The following is a 19,864-nucleotide window of genomic DNA, read 5'->3' as shown; positions in this document are numbered from 1 at the left end:
AACACTCATTTATAGAAGACATTATTTTATTAAAGAAACTAAAATATATAATTAAAAAAACTAAACTTTGTTTTAAAAATAAAACTTTTTAAAATGGTATATAATTTGGGAAATCCTTGTAAATTCTTGATACATGTGCCTTTTTGGAATCTCTTGCTCTTGTTGCTTTAAAAAATATCCTATTGCCTCTTCTATTTGTTATTACATTTGTTTGGCTCTTTTGTCAAGAAACTCAGTAAAGTTTAACTTTTAAAAAATCATTTTTCATGGGGTTCCAGCTTTTGTATTTTATTTTTTGAACTCATTTTTAAAAAATTGTTTTTTTGTTTTCATATCACCTGCTTTCCATACATATGTCTCCATTCCTTTTTTTCAGAGTCATCATCTCTTACAAAGAATACAAAAGAGGAAAAAATGTGTTTTATTGGTACTTTCTAAAAACAAATTCCCTCTCAATATCCAATTTATTTTTGTGGGCCAAAATGAAATTTGATAGAAATGTAAAACAGTCAGTACACTGAAGTTTTAATTTTTCTCCTTAAGAAAAATGTAACTTTCAACATTAGAAAGTTATAAATTTCTTTTTTCCTTCTAAAATGTCTACATTTTCTTTTAGAAGATAAATATTTGTTGAATAACTAAGGAACCCCAGATGTCAATGGAGTTAAGACCTTCTCATTAAGTTAAATAATTAACTATTTAAATTGTTGAAAATCAAGCTATTTCATATATATTGACTCAAGTTCTTTGTTATAATTAAAATGTTTCAGGTGTAATAGACTTACAACTATATGTAGATAAATATATAGATTGGAATTTATGAAACACTGAACTTATCCTTAAATCTCATTTTAATCAGCTTATAGATGTATTTTTATCATAGTACTTTTATTGATCATTTTGTGATTCTAATAATTTCCTTTAATATTTTAATATAGTTGATGTATGCATCCTCCTGCCATCTTTTCTACTTTGTGTTTGCAGCCCAAAAAATCCTATACATGTTACTAGAAGGACCATAGTCCAATTATCTAAGTAAATATTGATTATTATTTGCTATTTGAACAGGTTTATTCCCTGAGAAACTGAATCTGGTGCTTGTTCATCTATAGGCTGTACACTGATTCTATTTGTGTGTGTTGCTGGATAGAATCTCTGCTGTTATTAGTAGGAATATTTAATTCAAAGAATTCTATTGCCATTTTTAATTAAAAACTGTTTTATACACATAAACAATCATATATATTCAATAAAGATGAATCTATCAACACAATTACAAGGGTATGGCAGCCTATGTGTCATTTTTGAGAAAATGCATTTTTTAAGAAAGGTATTTAATATACCTGAAGTCTACTAGGCGATTCCCTCACAAGATGTGAAAGTGCCTGCTTTGTAGCTCTGAGTTAGTTTGCACTTCAAACAAAGAGAGTTATGCTATTCTTGAGGAAAGAAGATATAAGATGAAGATGTGCCTCTGAAGTAATGCTGCAAAAATTGTTGGAAAGTTGTCCTGGAAAGTCTTGTGATTGGTCTAAATGTTTAAGAATTGAACTCAACTTAGATTCTTCACAGTGAAAACAAATGTATTTTTTGCTAACTAGATTTTTTTGGGTCTTTCAACAGTATCGCTTCAGGATATTAATATGAAGAAAGCATTTAAAAGTTCCACGATACAAGATCAGCAGGTTGTTTCCAAGAACAGTATTCCTAATCCAGTTTCTGACATTTACAATCAGAGTGATAAGCCACCTCCCCTAAATATACTTACACCTTACAGGTATGGATTTATGAAATCATAGGGTCTAATTTTACTTTTTTCATTATAAATCTGGTTTTAGGCAATGGACAAGTATTGTGAAAAGACTCATTTGACTGTGTAGAAATTCTTCTTTGAGGAGAAATTCTTTTAGGTGACAATTTGACATAATTCCACATTCTTGAATTGTTGCAAAAAAGACCAAAACATGATGGAATTGGAAAGCCTTGAATTCCTATTGTCGCATTATTTCTAGTAATCAGCATGCTTGTTTTCAAAAGAGTGAATCCTGTGTTTCTTAAATAGAAATGGTTCATATGTCAGTGATGGTGTGTGGGCTTTATGCTTACTCTGTTCCAAGACTATATAAAGGCAACTATTTGATTCAGTTACCATACAGCAAACAATTGATCTGTCTCCACATTTCAATGCAGAAGCATTTATCATTCCAGACAGCAAGCATATTATACAGTGTTACAGGTTATAGGGAAACAATTTGATCAACAAGTTGACTCACTGTTATTATAGAGTAGTGCAGCATACAATTCAGGCCAAATGCAAAATGAACCCCAAGAGAAATAATACTGCCTAACCACCCACTGGAAATACACTTTTCCTTTTTCTTCTCATTTTCCCTTCTATAATACAGCCAGCTAATCTAACTCATCTATTAGAATTTGTTGAATTTAATTGCCATAAGGGTCACTTCATTGTTAAGAGGGACAGTAAAATAAGATATTCACTGAGCTTGACCATGGCTGCATTTTGTGAGTCTGGGAAATTAATTCTTACTGTGCATAGAGTAGTTAGGCACAAAAATTCAAATAAGAATCTATTAGTCCAATGCCATGAGCATTTATTAAGTGCCTGCTGTATGCAAAATAAGTAAGTGGCGGGACCAAAAAAATAAGCAGTGGCATTGCTCATGTCCCCAACTAGTGTACATTTTATGGAAGGGGAATATGACATGTATACATATTGAACATAATGAAAGGTAGAAAGGGCATGAATGAAAGGTTTTGGAGCAAAGAAAGATCTAGGCAAAATAGAAAAATCAAGGAGGGAAGAAATAGAGCCTCAGAGGAATTCTGGGAGATGGTGTTATATTTTTAAGAGGTCCAGAGAAGAAGAGAAGCCCTGGCAAAATGAATAGGGGAAGATATTGGAAAGGGAAATAACTTAGGAGATGGATGGAACCTTCTAGCCTAAATAAAAGAAAGTGGTTAAGTATAAAAGAAAACCTATCTGGTAGAGATGCATCTTCTGGTAATTTATACTAATTGGAGGTCGATCCCAGCCTCCCCTAGCTTCTTAACAATATGACCCCCATCATTAGTTCTTTGGACTTAAGGATTTCAATACCAATCAGGCTTCCTATAAATAACCATTGTCTTATGTTAGCATAATTAGTCAGAAACCATTTTGCAGCTTCTTTCCTTTGTTTTGCTCCTTTATCCCCTAATTCTTCTGAACCCCCCTCCTTAGTTTATTGGAACTGCTGTTAGTGGTCGGAAACAACTGAATCTTCATTCTTTGTAAATAGGGAGTATGAGTGAAAGGAGAAGTCTGATATAGACTAATAGGATTTAAAACTGTAAGGGATATTGGGGATGCTTTGTCTATCTCCATTTTATTCACCAAGAAGTAGGTGAAATTGCTTATTCAAGGTAATAAATAATAGAACCAAGATTCAAACCCAGTGCTCTCTCTAATCTATACCAGGCATGATACCTGAACAGATTTCCTCCACCTTAAAATCTTCAGTTCATCCTATTGTCCCCTCAAGTTATCATGCTATATATCTCTTCCCTTTCATTTCCAAACTCCAAAAGGAAAATTTCAATAAATTTATGGCTTCTTACTCTCATTTCTTACTCTCTCAACTTATCATTTGGCTCTTCTCCTTTTCACAGTCAAAATCCTAGGGAAACTTTGGTTGTCTCCTCTTCTGAACCTTCATGAAATCTGACTTCTGACCGTACCATTCAACTAACACCACTCTTCATTATTACCAATAATATTACTAAACCTAACAATTTGAATGGTCTTTTCTTAGTCTTCATTCTTATCTTCTCAGTAGCTTTGAACATTGATCTTCACATCACTCCCCTAGGTATTCTCTCTGCATTGTTGTGACACTGTACTCTCCTGGTTTCACTCTCTAATCCTGGATTTTCATGCATGGCTCACCCTGTTTTGTAACTATAGGTCAGGGTTCTTTTCTAATACTAGATATACACTCTCATCAGCTCTCAAAGCTCATTCCACCCACATTCTACCACCTTTCCACTATTCCCACCTCTTTTAACCACGCATACATACACATCTTGTCTAACAGAAATTTTTACTCGCTATCCCATTGAATATTTGTTTCCAGAATATGCCATTTTAATCTTCCAATTCTTTCTTCCTCTTAACCTTCATTATTTCATAATCTCAGAGTATCCTCCATTTTTTTAATTCTCCTTCATTACTTATATTGGATCAGTTATTAAATCCTATTGAGTCCATTGCCATATTTCTCTTACCCTTTTCACTACATACATAATGACCTGAGACCCTCATCACATTTTGCCCAGCTTACAGCGATCACATATTAGTTGGTTTCCTTGACTCCAGTTTCTTCTCTCTGCTGTACATTTCCCACATAGCTGACAAATGGACAACTCCTACAATTCAAACAGGTCTGAGTCACTCCCTTCTTAAGAATTTTCTTATCTTTCTCATGTTATTAGGATAGGAGACAAAATTCTCTATTTGACCTTTAACGTCCTTTAGAGTGTTACTCCACTACTTTCCTAGACTAATCACTTCTCCTACAAACTGTATTACAATCAAAATGGACTATTTGCTGTTCTCCTTACTCAAAGTTTTGTCTTTTTTCCCCATGTCTTTACATAGACCAATCCTCATGCTTGAACTGTTAACTCACTTTGCCTTGTGTAAACCCTGCCTTGTTTCAGAACATAGCTCAGTTGCTACTTTCCACATGAAGTCTTTCCTGATGCCTTCAGTTGTTAGTATCCCACTTCTCAGTCATCTGTCATAATCACCTTCTATTTATTTAGAATATATATGTATATATATATATACATATATATATGTATATATATATATATATACTTATCTGAGTTCATATTCTTTTTTCCTCACCTTCCACTAGAATATTATCCCCTTTTGGGGAGAAACAATCTTCTTTCTGTCTTTGTTAATCCAGTGCCTAACAGACATTGAATAAGTTCCTGTTGAATTAAATTTGTACTGCTAGAAAAAGTCAGAAAAAAATTCTGAGGATCACTCTTTGTTGGAAATTTTAGATGGGTTGGAGTTATAGCATAAAAGTAGGCATGTGTTTACATTCTACACAGTAGTCACAATTCCAGGCTTGAGGAATTGGCAGGGTTTAGGAAGAAAACAGGGAAACTGAGGATGGGAGATATCAACATAAACCTTCCCCAGTAATATTTAAAAATATTTTCCAGTTTCCTTGTTTTGAAGAAATTTTTTTTTATTTATTTTCAACAATTTTCTGCATGTAATTGTGGTGCCAAGAGAGTTTTGAAATGCCTTTGTTAGCAAATTTTAGCATATGTTGCTAAAATTACATATAAAAGTTACAATTCCACAGATTTATTGAGGTTGTTATTGAAATAACACATTCAATAATGTTTCTGGTTATCAATTTGCTAAATATTGTGGTTTAGCAAATTAGAGTCAGAGTTAGCACCTTTAAGCTTGAAATGTACTTAATCTTCCTTTTCTTTATTTCCATTTCATTTTTCTAGAGATGATAAGAAAGATGGATTGAAGTTCTATACTGATCCTTCCTATTTCTTTGATCTCTGGAAAGAGAAAATGCTACAGGATACAGAAGACAAGAGGAAAGAGAAAAGAAGACAAAAGGTAAATACATATTCCTGAGTTAATTTGGATATAATATCCAAGCTAAATTGCTGAATCTTTCCCTTTATTGAAATTATGAATTTGTCAGAGATGGGGCTGAAATTTTTTTATAGGTTATATTTTTAATATGGAGATAATTGAGAATCACAAAGTGACCATAATTTTTCAAAAAAAATATTTTCATCTTATTTTCTTCTCATTTTCAATTAATCTGCTTCATTTTGACAGTAAAAGATGCTCATAACTCAAGTTTTGTTTATAAGTTTGTGATTAAAATTCTTTGCCTATGCTTTTACTTACATCTAAGAAAAATTCCTGTTACCCCCTTTGCAGAGGAAGATGATCAATTTTAATTTTTTAATGTTGTTAGTGATATGAACATTTACCCATTACCTCTACCTTTTAATGGTATATTGTATATATTATAATGAAAAGTCAGTTTGATTTATTTATAATTAGGTGTGATTATATATTATAAATTGTTCTTTTTTAGGGGGATTGAGGAGGGGAAAGGAGAGAGTATAGGTGGAATAGATATGGCCTAGACAATCTGCAGAGGGTTGCCTCCTCTGTTAGAGATATATTTATGATTAAGAAGAGTTAAGGAACACTCCCTGAAAGTTTTCCTTGCGATCCCAGAAATTTATTTTTTCCATTGGAAGATGGTCTATTGTGCAGACTTCCCAGGAAGGACAATTCACTTTGTATGGCAATAACTAAAAGTTTTGACTTAGAGCAGAGGTTCTTGTCTATGAGCAGATTTCAGAGGGGAGAGGGTCTGTGTACTTGGATGGGGAAAAAAAGTTATATCTTTATTTTCTCTGATACTTAGTTTCCTTTGTGATTTTATGTATTTTTTATGCATTTAAAAACATTTTGAGAAGGGTTCACAAGCATTACCAGACTATCAAAGGGCTATATATGACACAAAAAGTTTATGAACCTCTAACTTAGAGAAATGTTTGACTTTGGAAAGCCCAAAGGATTTTTCAGTGATTTTTATAATTTAAATAATATAAACCTCAAAGAACCTCAAAGAACCTCAAAGAGAAAGGAGTTTAAAAGGACATAAAAATTTAAATTATTTCCGTGTGTGTGTGTGTGTGTGTGTGTGTGTGTGTGTGTGTGTGTGTGTGACTGGATTTTGGGAATTTATTAAAATCCAGAATATCATGGGAGAGTTATACGATTCTGTAGGCATTGTCTGTGTGAAGGAAAGATGGATATTATTCTCTTGAAAAGAAAGAGTCAAGGAAATATTTGATTGACATGCTTGTAATACCTCCCTATACATTTCTTACGAAATATAAAAGCTCATTGAGACTTAAATGAGTGCTCTTCATTAAATATATAATTTACCTTTCAATGACCTAACAAATGCCTCTTAGGGATGATCCAAAAATGATGCTTTTGGCATAAATACATATATAATTATTTTTGTATGCCTTCACATAAAGTGTATTAATCTGTGATTATCATGTCTACAAAACTAGTAGCTCCTTCTAGATCTTTGATTTCATTCTGAATTCCTCAAATACTTGTAATTGTGGTGGTTGCTGTTATCCCACTGACTTTAGGTTAAATAGAGATTTTTTTTTAAAAAAAAAAAGTCACAATAGTTACTGTTTGATTCTGAGAGTTGTCCTATCTTTGGAAAACTTAGTCATTAGAGCTGATCTTAGAGTTTATCTAGTTTTATCCCTTCATTTTACAGATTTACATTTCCTAAGCAGTGAAGTAACTTTTCTCTAAGGTCACATAAATAGCATGTGACAGGAGCTAGGATTTGAATGTGAGTCTTGTGATTCCCAATCCAATGTTAAACACACACACACACACACACACACACACACACACACACACAGAATGACTTTATTTTCACCTGTTTTTTTTCCTTTGTATAAAAATCCATCTGTGTAGATCTTAATGTATCCCTGTTTTTTCTTCCTCAACAACTTATTAAAATATAAAAAAAGCCATGTGTTTTCCATTGTGATACAATAGTGCCTCCACTGAAGTCCTCCTTCAATGACTATGACATGGGAAGACCTTAATTTCCCAAAAGTTAGCATAAATTTGAACAGATCTTACTAAGCTAAGAAAGTTTTGATTGTAGAATTTGCATCTGCCCAGCTTTACTATAGTTGAGGGAGGCATACAACTCTCAAAAACAATCTATCAAACTGTAGAGATACTGTAGTCTGTGTTGGAGAAAGTGCCCATAATATCATTTAATACCTTAAGAGAAATGTGAACAGAAAACCAAAAATTTAGATTTATAATTGAAATAGTCTTCAAGCCCTAATACCTCTATTATTGTTGTTGTTGAGTTATTTCAGGGGTGTCTGAATCTTTATGCTTTTTTTGGCAAAGATACTGGAGTAGTTTGCCATTTTCTTCTCCATTTCCCTTTACATATGAGGAAACTGAGACAAACAGGGATAAGTGACTTGCTCAGGGCCATATAGTTAGTAATTGTCTGAGGCCAGATTTGAACTTGTGTTCTTATCTCCAGGTCCAGTACTCTATCCACTTATCTTAGCTGGCTAATACCTCTATTCTTTAGCTTAGTAATTTCACAATGTCTTAAATTAACCATATAACTCACTATCAGCCATCTGGAAAAGTAGACATAGCACAGGATCTTTAGGATAGTGATTTCCAACTCTACTGCTGACACAGCATTTAATTGCTATTAGCTTGGCTCTTTAGTACTTTATCCTACCTGAAAGTATACCGTGACACAGCTAGTTCCAAAATAAGGTAAATGCAAGTAAGTTGATATTTTCTTATAACTTTTTGGAGAAATTATGGTCCTATCTGAGATAATAGGAGACATTCAGGAATGTCTCCAAATCAGTTTTGGGAACCATTGGTCTTGGATGCTGCTTTTTCTGCATCTTCAAAGTAATTTTGAGGAGAGAATAAGATGACATTGAAAAGATCGCTGGATTTAAAAAACCTGTGATCAAATCCTGTCTCTCCAGCCTGATGTTCCCCATTTGCACAATGGAGATAGAATACCTGTATAATCTACCTGTCTTTCTGACTGAAAGTCCTTTATAAGTCTTACTTTAATTTTCAATAGAGTTGTTATTATTGCTTGGCTTTGCTTGAGGTACTTATACATGTTATCCCTATGGCTGATCAGTTTAAATAAGTTGAAAATAAGTTGAATGCTACACAGTCAAAATGATACAGTTGAAAATTTGAGTCACACAGAAGTAGAAAATTCAGGCCTTACCTTGAAGGGATGTAGTATTTTATGGGTTATGTATGAATATGAAAGTAACAGAAAGAAAAAGCTACTATTCTCTAGAGAAATCCATATAAGTCCTAAGTGTTTATTGATGAGGTTGTACTATTGTGCCTGACAGTAGTGGGACCATATTCTTGATTTTTGTATGGGCCAAAGGGTTGGAGCAAAAATAAGCACTTCACTAATGGGGCAGGTAAGTTTTCTGTTTTACTACTTAACTTTTAACAACACTGGCTGAAATACTGCTTGAAAACTGAAAATAAAGGTTATTTAATTTCATTTTGGAAGAAAAATATTTTATTATGCAGATATTCTAAATCAATACTTTAAAAAAATGTACAGTAGCAGAAAACTGTGTCCTGATCTTACCTTGTTAGATGTTTTTATGTAGGCAGTGGAGAGCAGCTAAAGAGCAGCTTTCCTTATCAATAGATAACAACATGAGTTGAAAAATATAGATGCTTTCTCTTGGGTTCATGAATGATGGTTAGATTTCTTTAGAATTTCCTTTACATTTAGGGTATGGTTTCCATTTGCATATCAGGTTTATATTTCTATGCATTTTAATTGCATTTAACCTGCTGTTTTCCCTTTCCCTTCTGTCTTGGCATGCTTCCTTTCTTTTCTTGGACATCAGGAGCAAAAGCGTATAGATGGCACAACTCGTGAGGTGAAAAAGGTTAGAAAAGCCAGGAACAGGCGCCAGGAGTGGAATATGATGGCATATGACAAAGAGCTTAGACCTGACAACAGGTTGTCTCAAAGTGTGTACCATGGAGCATCTTCCGAGGGATCCCTGTCCCCAGATACTAGGTCTGTGTGTATTAAAGCTCCCTTATTCTCATGTAATGGTTATGCATGAGGCATTTCTTGGTGCTTGCGTGTTTTTTTAAAACAATTTAGACAATATTAGGCATTTCTTATCATTGTTCTTATTATTTTTATTTGGAAATGAAGCAATAATTTTAGTTCTTGAAAAAGTCTGGAATGTTTCTTAGAACTTTCTTAAGCTATGTAGTGAAAGTATTTTGTGGATGTCACAAGAATTTTTGTTTTTCTTTGTATACTTTAAAATCCCTCTGACTTGAATTTATTATTTAATAATTGAGCAACTGATTTTGAATTTAGCACTGTTAATTTAGAAGTATTTAAAAATTCAATTTAATTAACTATAGTGATACTTTCAATTTTTGCTTGGCATGCTGAATTGCCATTGATATGTGAAAATGATTGGTATCTACTATAAATAGAATAATTAATAGAACTACTCCATTGTTCTGCTTGAAACTCTCCCTAAGAGTGATAGAAGAAAAAGTGTGTCTGTCTCTGCCCTTCAAATAACCAGTCATGTACTCTAATTTGCAGGAAAAGATCATCATTGGAGATTACTAAGAGACTGTTAGCTGCTCAATAAAAATGTTCCTTCATACAGGTCTAAATGGCAAAATCACTGGGTGGCAATTTCAATTCAATGTATACAGTGAGTCCAGAGGAGCTAACTTGAACATGTTTCATTTTGCTTATATTATTTTTCTGCTTTCTAACTTAAGGCCTTTTATTAGGGAAAAAAGAGACTTTATGCAAAATCTTTTATTAGCATATAAAATAAGAAAAGATGTCTCCTTTAAATCTTAGGGCTTATTTAGTTTTCAAGATTGTTCTTCCAGATTTCCTCATGGTGGTGGGTTTTGTAGGTTTAAAACAAATAGTATAAAATATCATTTAGTCTTGGGTTTACATTCATTCTAATTTTGTTAATTTTACCATCCCATTACCACCATTTCCCCCTCAAAAAATTTTGATTATTACTAACATTATATGAAGAAAATACTAAGTTAAATTTTGTTCATCTACAATACAAGAATTTCTAGTTAATTTTACCTTTTAACTTTGGAATTTTAATGACTATGTAGTTTTTCTGCAAAACAGGTATTAGAATACATCATGAAAGGTCAATTCCTCAGAAGCATTTTATCTTTCTCATTTGAATCAGTGGATTAATTAATCATTTAATTTCATTACTAATCTTCTTGTATAAAAATAATATGAATATTATGGGTCTGAACTTTGTATTCCAACACCTTATTTCAGGTAATATTCTCCAGAAACCCTAATGAAAGAAAATGAATATTCTTTTTTATGTGGTGAAAAGTCTTTGCATGCATCCTGGATTTTAAAATCAAATTGATCCTAGATGACCACAAAATAGGTGATTCAGGCTGGCCAACCTTTTTACACATATAATTATGTTTTAAATATTAATTTGTCTTTCTTAGTTTTGTTGTATAAGCTGTACTTTTTCTGAATTTATAAATTCCATGTAGGCAGTCAGGTGGCATAGTGGATTGAGCAGTAGACTTGAGGTCAGGAAAACCCCAGTTTAAATCTGAACTCAGAAAATTAACCCTTGGGACAAGTCATTTAAATTCCCCCAGCATCAGTTTCCTCAACTATAAAATAGGTATAATAATAGTATCTACCTCCCAGAGTTATTACTAGATTAAAATGTTATAATATTTATAAAACATTTAGCATAGGGTATGGTGAATATGGGTGCCATATTGTATACACTATGTAAGTACTGCTATTATTATTAGCAGCAGTAACAGTATTGTTATTTGCATTTACATTTTTCTAAGATTGGCTCCTATGACACTTAGCTATCCATCATACAATATTTTCTACAACTGTATACAATGTAATTATTATTGTCTTCTTTTATCAGGTTTTCACTTGCCAGATATCAAACCTTAAGCTTGCATGTAAATTAAAATGCACACATGGAGGTGATGTAGCCTTCATATTATCAAGTAACAATTAGGAACATAGGGTCATAGACTGATAGTCCCCTCATTGCCACAAGGCAATTTTTTTTTTTGATTTTCAATTGTTCCCCCTTCTCACTACCTAAAGAAGCTGTTCCAAAACCCTCTCCTCCTTTCTTATACTTTCTGCACATAATCCTATCTCTCCCCTTTCAGCTGAAGACCTTAACTCTTATTTTGCAAGAAAAACAATAGGGGGTTATTCAGTTTAAGCTCCTGTTTCTCCCCTTGTCTTCATCTGCTACTCTCTCCTCCCCAGTCTGATAGCCAACCCCTTTCTACTGGAATTTTAAATTTGATGCCTGAAAGTGATCTCCAGAAAATTGCTTCTTTGGTCCTTCTCTTACTTCCAACTTTTCCCATTTCCTGGTTTCTTCCTTACTGCCTTCAAACATACCCAAGCGCGCACACACACACACACACACACACACACACACACCCCTCTTGACCATACTATCTCCTTAAGTTATCATTTTAATCACTCTTTCCTTTTTCCTTTCTCAACCAAATTCCTTGATTTCAAGTTGTCTATACCTTCAACCTCTACTTCTTCACCTCTTACTCTAAAAATTTTTGTAATCCATCTTCACCCTTTCTTCACTAAAGCATCTAAAGTTATTAATGCAATATTAATTGGCAAATTTGATGTTCTTTTCTCAGTTCTCATGTTTAGTCATGACCTCTCTCCTGTATTTGAAACTGTTGATCACTTTTTCCAATTGATGGACATCCCTGGAATTGCCGATTCTTTGCTACTTGAAGATAGAGTTGCTATAAATATTTTAGAAATTATTGGTTCTTTACCATCTTCCCTAACCATGTTGTGAAACAGAGTTAGTAATGGTATTGCTAGGTTAAAGACCACCTTGTCCTTCCAGATATTCTCCCTAGGTTTTCATAAGTTATCTTTTATTTTTGTATTTGTCCTTCTTGTTTGACCACTCCTCAGTTTCCTTTGACAATCCATCATTTCATTTCATTCTCCCAACTATGGGTATTCTCCAAGGTTCTGTCATGGGCCTGCTTTTCCTTTATTTCCACAATTTTTCTTTGGATTACCTCATTAATTCCCATGAAATTATGAAAATGACTAACACACATAGACACAGAACCTTCAGTCCTCTTCTCTACCCTGTGCATCATTCCTTCAGTATCATTCCCTGATAGATGTCTCATCTGAAAAAAAAAGTATTCATATTTCTCCTCAGCTCCTCCCTTTTTCTAAACTTCCCTATTTCTCTTCTAAGTACCACCATCCTATTAGTTTCTTAGATTTGAAGCCCTCAAATAATCTTAGCTCCTTGACTTGACTTTCCCTCACCTCACACATCTAGACAGTTGCCAGATCTTGCCATTTCTACTTACTCTGTCTCCTTTTCTCTACTCGTGCAATGAACACCTTAGTCAGCCCTCATCACTTTTCACCTAGATTACTGCAATATATTCCTAATTGTTTTTTGTTTGTTTTCTTAAGTTCTCTCTTCACAGTCTATGTGATCTACTGTTGTCAAAATGACCTTCCTTAAGCACAGATCCAATCATATCACATCTCTATTCAATAAACTGTAGTATGTTCCCCATTGCTTCTAAAATCAAATAAAAACTTCTCTATTTAGTTTTTCAAGCCCTGGACAACTATCTTTCTAATGTTGTTGGACATTATTCCCCCTCATCTGTGCTGTGATCTGGATATTTTGCCTCTATTTCTTATACATGACGATCTTTCTACCATCTTTGTGATTTTGTACTGGATGCCTCCTAATCCAATTGTGTACTCCTGCCTCACCTCCTCATAGAATTACATTTTATTCAAAATGCAGTTTAAAAACATCTTGCACATGAAGCCTTTCCTGATGTCCCCATAAATTGCTAGTATGCTGCCTCCTTAGTTAATTTATTTGTAATTATTTTAATTTTTATCCAATTTATTTTTAATTACTTGTTATTTATTAATTTTTAATAAGATGTTCTTGTCTTTCTGTGTTTATATAAACTCCTTGAAAATAGGGAAATTTTTGTATTTCTGTAACAGTACTTGAAATCTAAACAATGCTTATTTATTGATAGATTTAGAACTATAAAGAAATTCAGAGGCCATGAAGTCACTTCCTCAGGATTACCTAGGTAGTTAGTGTCATGGTTAGGATGTAAGCCATGGTTTTCTAATTCCAAAATCCTTATCTTTAACTCTGTCTCACATTGCATACTGGTATAGAATTGTTAGACTGACTAGGACAACTCTAGAATTATTTCTGTTTCTTTCTGGCTACTGAGGCATTTTGAACATGTTAGGTCTCAACTGAGTCCAGGGATTCTTTACCTGCATCTATAGGAAGAGAACTTCCTAATGCCTATTCTAGAATGATCCATTTTATTATTGGTTCCCATCTGCCCTCTGATCTTTTTCTGTTCTTCAGTGGCCTTTTATCTCCCTAAAGATACCCCATGTACCTACCCTATGCTTCCGGGTAACTGAAAGATTATAGAGATATAATGGTATGATATTTAACCTACTCTGACTTCCTAGTCCTGTGGCTCCTACCTGATCTTTCCCACATCTTTCCTAAGAACCTATCCTCTTACCAGCCATAATTATAAGAATTATAATGATTATTCTAATAATCATAATAATTATAATAATAAATAATAATCATATTAAAACTTTACAAATAGCTCATTTTATCTTCTCAACAGCTCTAGGAGGTAGGTGATATTATTTCCATTTTATAGATGAAGAAACTGAGTCAGGTAGAGATTAAGTGACTTGTCCAGAGTCACACATTTAGAAAGTGTTTGCAGCTGAATTTGAATTCATTTGCTCCTGACTTCAGGTCCAGTGTCCTATACTGCCATATTGTCACTTTATAATTCTAACTCTGAAATACCAATTTCCTACCTTCATCCATTCACCATTATTGCCCTGTTCACTCTTCTTATTTTGTCTCGCCTAGTCCTTTTTATCCCTACAGCACAATACCATTTTAAAAGGTTACCAAAGCAGCCCAGTCTCAAGTTCTTGGTTTTTTTAGACAATTTTATTAAATAATTCTTCTTATTATTTTCAAAAGCAATCAGTAGCTCTCTTCTCTCTTGCCCATTTTGCTTTGCCTTCAAGGTGTTTTCTTTGACCACTGCCCTCCATAATGGTGTTCACTTCTAAATACGGACACATCTAGAAAACGCACCAAGTCTCAGGACAGACTAGGTGCTCCCTACACTTTGTTTCATTAAAATTTTTACTCCTTAACTAGCATCATACCCATGACCTCGTTGCATGCATATTTGCACCACCTTCTGGAGTTTGTGCCACACAGTTAGGGACAAGGACAACTGTGGAGGATTCTGTGACAAGAACAGCTCCTCTGTGTTCCAAAAAAAACGCCACTTCGTTGCCTTCCTGGACTGCACTGCATGAAATCCCAGAGCTTGATATCCAGCCTGTGGCTTTTCCACCAATATCTCTTTGCCTGTTTTGCTTCAGAGGGAGAAACACAAGATGAATTCCAACAGAAACCAGCAAATAAATGTGAGGAAAGTCAGAACAAGAAAAGAAGAGTGGGAGCGAAGGAAAATGGGTATTGAGTTCATGAGTGACGCCAAGAAACTGGAACAGGCAGGGAGCGTGAAAGAGAACAGAGTGCCCAGAGGGTTGGTCTTTTTTGCTTTATTCAGAGCCATGGCTTTTTGTTGCCTGCCCTGCTTCAGTCTTCCTACGATGATATGCATTCAATTTACTGACTCAGAGTGTCCTTTAACAGAGTGCCAAAATGGCATGATTGTCTCTTACTAATGCAGCTGTGGGACAAACACATCCTTTTACTCACTCCCCTCCCTTGGGCTTAGCTGACCCTGGACCACAACAGTCTCTGCATCTTTGTGAACTCTTTGCTCAACTAATAAAATATTTGCCTTTCTTTTAGCTTGTTATACTTGGCTGTTTATGCAAAGGAAACAAAGCTTTTAAATATTAAACTTATTAAATCATTATACTCTGCTTTGGTTAAATACATTTCCTCTGTTTATGCAAAAAAATTATTCACTGCATTGCATTCTTAATTTCTTTTACTTCTCTTACTGTTAATGTTTATCCAATTCACCTACTGTTACATAAATTTCTAATTATATGCTGTTGATATTTCAATGTAACTAGAATGCTATGTCTGCTTTAAATACTGTTTGTTAATTTAATTTGTTCTATATTATCCTATGATTGAGAAAAACATTCCTAAAGTATTGAAAAAGTGAGGTATTGGTATTTACTTACTGCTTGCCAGATCTATCTGATATATTCATTTTGAAGCTGTGAATTTAATTTCCAACAATACTTGCATTTTCTGGCTGAGATAGTAATCCAATTATTGCTCTGTAGTTTTCATGACAAAATAGAAAAGGGAATAGGGAATTTGTAATTTATGAATTGATAACCAAAAAAGCAGATGTTGTATGCATATTAGAAGGAAAAAAATTCAAAGTCATTTTACTCCTTTCCATTTCTCCTCCTTTAATTATAGGTCCCATGCATCTGATGTGACTGATTATTCTTATCCTGCCACTCCAAATCACTCTCTCCATCAGCAACCAGTGACTCCTTCTTATGGAGCAGGGGAAGCACAGCAGTATGGGGCTGCAAACCAAACTCTGGAGCATGAATATAATAGACCACCTTCGGCCCCTGTCAGACACATGACTTTGAACAGACCCCAGCAGCCACCCCCACCTCCACCACAGGCCTCAGATGGCTCGCAGGCCTCTGCACCTTTGGCTCCCTCTGACTATGGGTAAATATTCCTCATGTATGAACTCTTTGAAAGTATAGTTGGTAGTTTGATTTTGTTTTTAATAATTCATGGACTAAAATGTCTTCCAGAGAAAACTCAACTTGTCTGATTGATAATTCTATTATGAATGCCAAATTGCTGGTAAAGAAAATGGTATAGTGGCACACTAGTATGATCCTCTTTTTTAGTTACATTATGTTTAAAAACAACAGCAGCCACATTTTATAGGAAATTTGAATGAATTGTTTCATGAGGTATTTTTAAACCCATAAGCTAACCAAGGATAATCAATTTTTTAAAAAAATCTAATTAGATCATAAGCTCCTTATCTTTATATCTCTCTTAGCACCTAGCTCAAATCCATTTTACATAGTGGATTTTTAGTAGATGTTTATTAAGGTAATTATAGAACTTAACTCCAATTCACAAATTTTATTAGAAAATGAGTGCACAAAGTGAAATATTTGACAGAAGAAAATCGGGGACATCCAAACCCTTACTGTTTCTGTGCTCAGTCATCTCCCCTCCTTGACCTTGCATAACTTGACCTAACATCATCTAGTAGCATGATAATGCCTTCTCACCAGGACCCCTAATTTTCTCTCATTCAGGTTCTTCTTCCTCTCTTTAAAATGAATTCCATAGTTCTTGAATGCTCTCATTTGGTCAAATATGCTGCTTTTATTATTATTCCTCTCTTGACTTAAATAATATTCTCTAAAACATTACCTTATAACAAGTGCTATAAGGGGCAAGGCAATCTCTGCTTGCTTTAATACACTTATTTTTCAGCAAATTCAATTGTCCCACTTCTATCCTACAGTATTCACAGTAATTTTCCTTCTGATTAACTATGTCTTTCTCTGCTACTTGTTACCATAGAGTATGCATTAATAACGGTCTTCCTGCCTTCATAGATTATTTCTTCAGTGGGGGAATGATATTCCTTTCTCCCACAAATATTCTTTTACTTTGGGGAACAGTTTTATGTCTGAGATGAGTTAAGCAATGATATGATATCCTGTTGTAATGAATTAAGCAAGACCTTTGAAACTATTCCCAGAAAATGTATGTACTTGAATGCCATAGTTCTAGTTAGACTCACAATATATGATGTGGCCAGGAGTGTCTAACCTGACATAGATTTCAGAGCCTCAGAAAATTTTATTTTCTGCTGGCATTTTGATGTCTTGATGTATTTCCTCTTTTTCTTAGGATGCTCCCAGCACAAATAATTGAATATTACAACCCATCGGGACCACCACCACCTCCACCGCCTCCCATGATCCCTTCAGCACAAACTGCTTTTGTTAGCCCTCTTCAGATTCCTACACCTTCTTCCTACCCTCCATTAGCAACTAGTTCCACATACACTGCTACTCCTCATCCACCCTCTACTGGGCTTGTGGTTACAGCCCCTCCTCCTCCAGGCCCACCACCTCCCCCACCTGGCCCCCCTGTAGCAGGGCCTTCCCTTTCATCCTCCCCCATGCATGGCCCCCCAGGGGCTGAAGCAAAGAGACAAGAACCAGCTCAGCCAACAATCAGTGATGCTAGGAGTGATCTTCTTGCTGCTATTCGGATGGGTAAGTACAAGCATGCTGCAAGATATTTCCCTTTTAGATATAAAAAGTGAATTTTTGATTCTTTGTTCTAGTTATATTTTTACCTTTTGGGAATAATTAGTGTCAATAATGATTATTTGCAATGACTATTGTCCAGTTATTCCTTAATTAGTCAACCCTTAGTTAACTGGTTTCTTCCTTTTCTCCCCTAACCCTTCCTCCACCCCTTCCCCCTCCCCCCACATTGTACTTTTAGGAGGAAGATATAAATAATAAGAAAAACACAAATTTAGACTTAGCTGTAAAATAAGATATTACTAAGGCAGTGGTCTCAACACACAAATTTTATATTGGTTTTAGGTTTATAACTAACTAGGACATACAATGGATAGAGTATTGAACCTGTAGTCCAGAACTCCTCGATTCAAATTTACCCTGACTCTTCCTAGCTATCTGACCCTGGACAAATTGCTTAACCTTTGTCAGTCTCAGTTTTCTTAATTGTAAAGTAGGAATATTGTAATAGCACCCAGGTTGTTATTGGATTAAATGAAAAATTAAATGAGAAATATTTGTTAAGTACTTATCAGAGTGCCATAGTGTTTAATAATCCTTTCTTCCATCGCTTCCTTCCTTCGCGCCTTTCTTCCTTTCTTCCATTCTTTCTTTCCTTTCCTCCTTCAGTCCGTTCTCTCCCTTCCTTTTCTCCTTCCTTTTTCCTTCCTTCTCTCCTTCCTTTTTTCTTCTTTCCCTTTCTTTTTCTTTCCTCCTTCTTTTCTTCCTTTCCTTTCTTCTTTCCTTTCCTCCTTCCTTCCTTTTCCCCTTCCTTTTTTCCTTCTTTCTCTTTCTTTTTTCTTTCCTCCTTCTTTTCTTCCTTTCTTCCCTTCCTTTCTTCTTTCTTTCCTTTCCTCCTTCCTTCCTTTCCTCCTTCCTTCCTTTTTCCCCTTCCTTTTCTCCATCCTTTGTCCTTCCCTCTCTCCTTCCCTTTTTCCTTCTTTCCTTCCTTTCTCTCCTCTATACTTCCTTCCTTGTTTCTTTCCTTCCATACTTCCTTCCCTCCATATTTACTTCCTTCCTTAATCACTATTATACTTGGAATAGCTTATTTTTTTCATTTCCAGTTGACATTGAATTGGAATATCACATTTTTGTCAAAGATATGACTGTTTCATTCAGATTCTCAGTAAGTTTCAATGACTCCTAATTGCCTCTGGTATCAACTCCCTTGTTTGGCAGTTAAATCACTTCATAACCTGTTTCCAGTCTGTCATTATAAGACCCATCATTTTAATTTCCTTGAGCATTCTATAGTTCATACAGACATTCTTAATATTATCCCCGTGCTTTTTCCCAGATCCCCATTCCCTCATTCTCTAGAATCTTTAATTTATCAACTCAGATACTATCTCTTACATGAAACCTTTTTCCTGATTCCCCTTCCTTCTCTGAATTACTTGATAATATTATTTAGAGAATGTGTGTGTGTTTGCATGTTAGTGTGTGTGCATACATATTGTCTTTCCTGAAAGAATGTAGGCTAGTTGAAGGCAGGGATGGCTGTATTTGTTTTCCCTTTATATCCCAGTAACTAGCACTGTGCCTAGTATCTAGGTATAATAAATACTTATTGATTTTTGAGTAGTTGTGGTCTTGACTGGCAGAGCAAAGACCTATGTCATTGAACCCTTGAAATGTTCATGTGTGCCATACTTCACTAAGGCAGAAAAGGAGATTACATTTGAGAAGTATTTCCAATAATAGGAGTGAAATAGGCAGAA

At 34.5% G+C, this 19,864-nt stretch overlaps 1 protein-coding gene across 2 annotated transcripts in view; it reads left to right on the top strand.

The window, feature by feature from the left end:
* The window catches only part of WASF3 (WASP family member 3), a 194,511-nt gene that overhangs the window by 172,365 nt on the left and 2,282 nt on the right, over nucleotides 1–19,864 (top strand). The window contains exons 5-9 of one of the 2 annotated variants that reach the window (XM_074216172.1): nucleotides 1,624–1,777; nucleotides 5,542–5,659; nucleotides 15,225–15,391; nucleotides 16,255–16,521; nucleotides 17,737–18,107. In XM_074216172.1, the coding sequence (XP_074072273.1) occupies nucleotides 1,624–1,777; nucleotides 5,542–5,659; nucleotides 15,225–15,391; nucleotides 16,255–16,521; nucleotides 17,737–18,107 (1,077 nt within the window). Of the gene's footprint in view, nucleotides 1–1,623; nucleotides 1,778–5,541; nucleotides 5,660–9,555; nucleotides 9,732–15,224; nucleotides 15,392–16,254; nucleotides 16,522–17,736; nucleotides 18,108–19,864 lie in introns of both variants that reach the window. The other variant, XM_074216171.1, reaches the window with a different exon arrangement.

The sequence above is a fragment of the Macrotis lagotis genome, chromosome 1 (assembly GCF_037893015.1).
Source record: "Macrotis lagotis isolate mMagLag1 chromosome 1, bilby.v1.9.chrom.fasta, whole genome shotgun sequence".
NCBI classification, from domain to species: Eukaryota; Metazoa; Chordata; class Mammalia; order Peramelemorphia; family Peramelidae; genus Macrotis; species Macrotis lagotis.
This window is presented reverse-complemented; position numbering and strand designations above follow the sequence as displayed.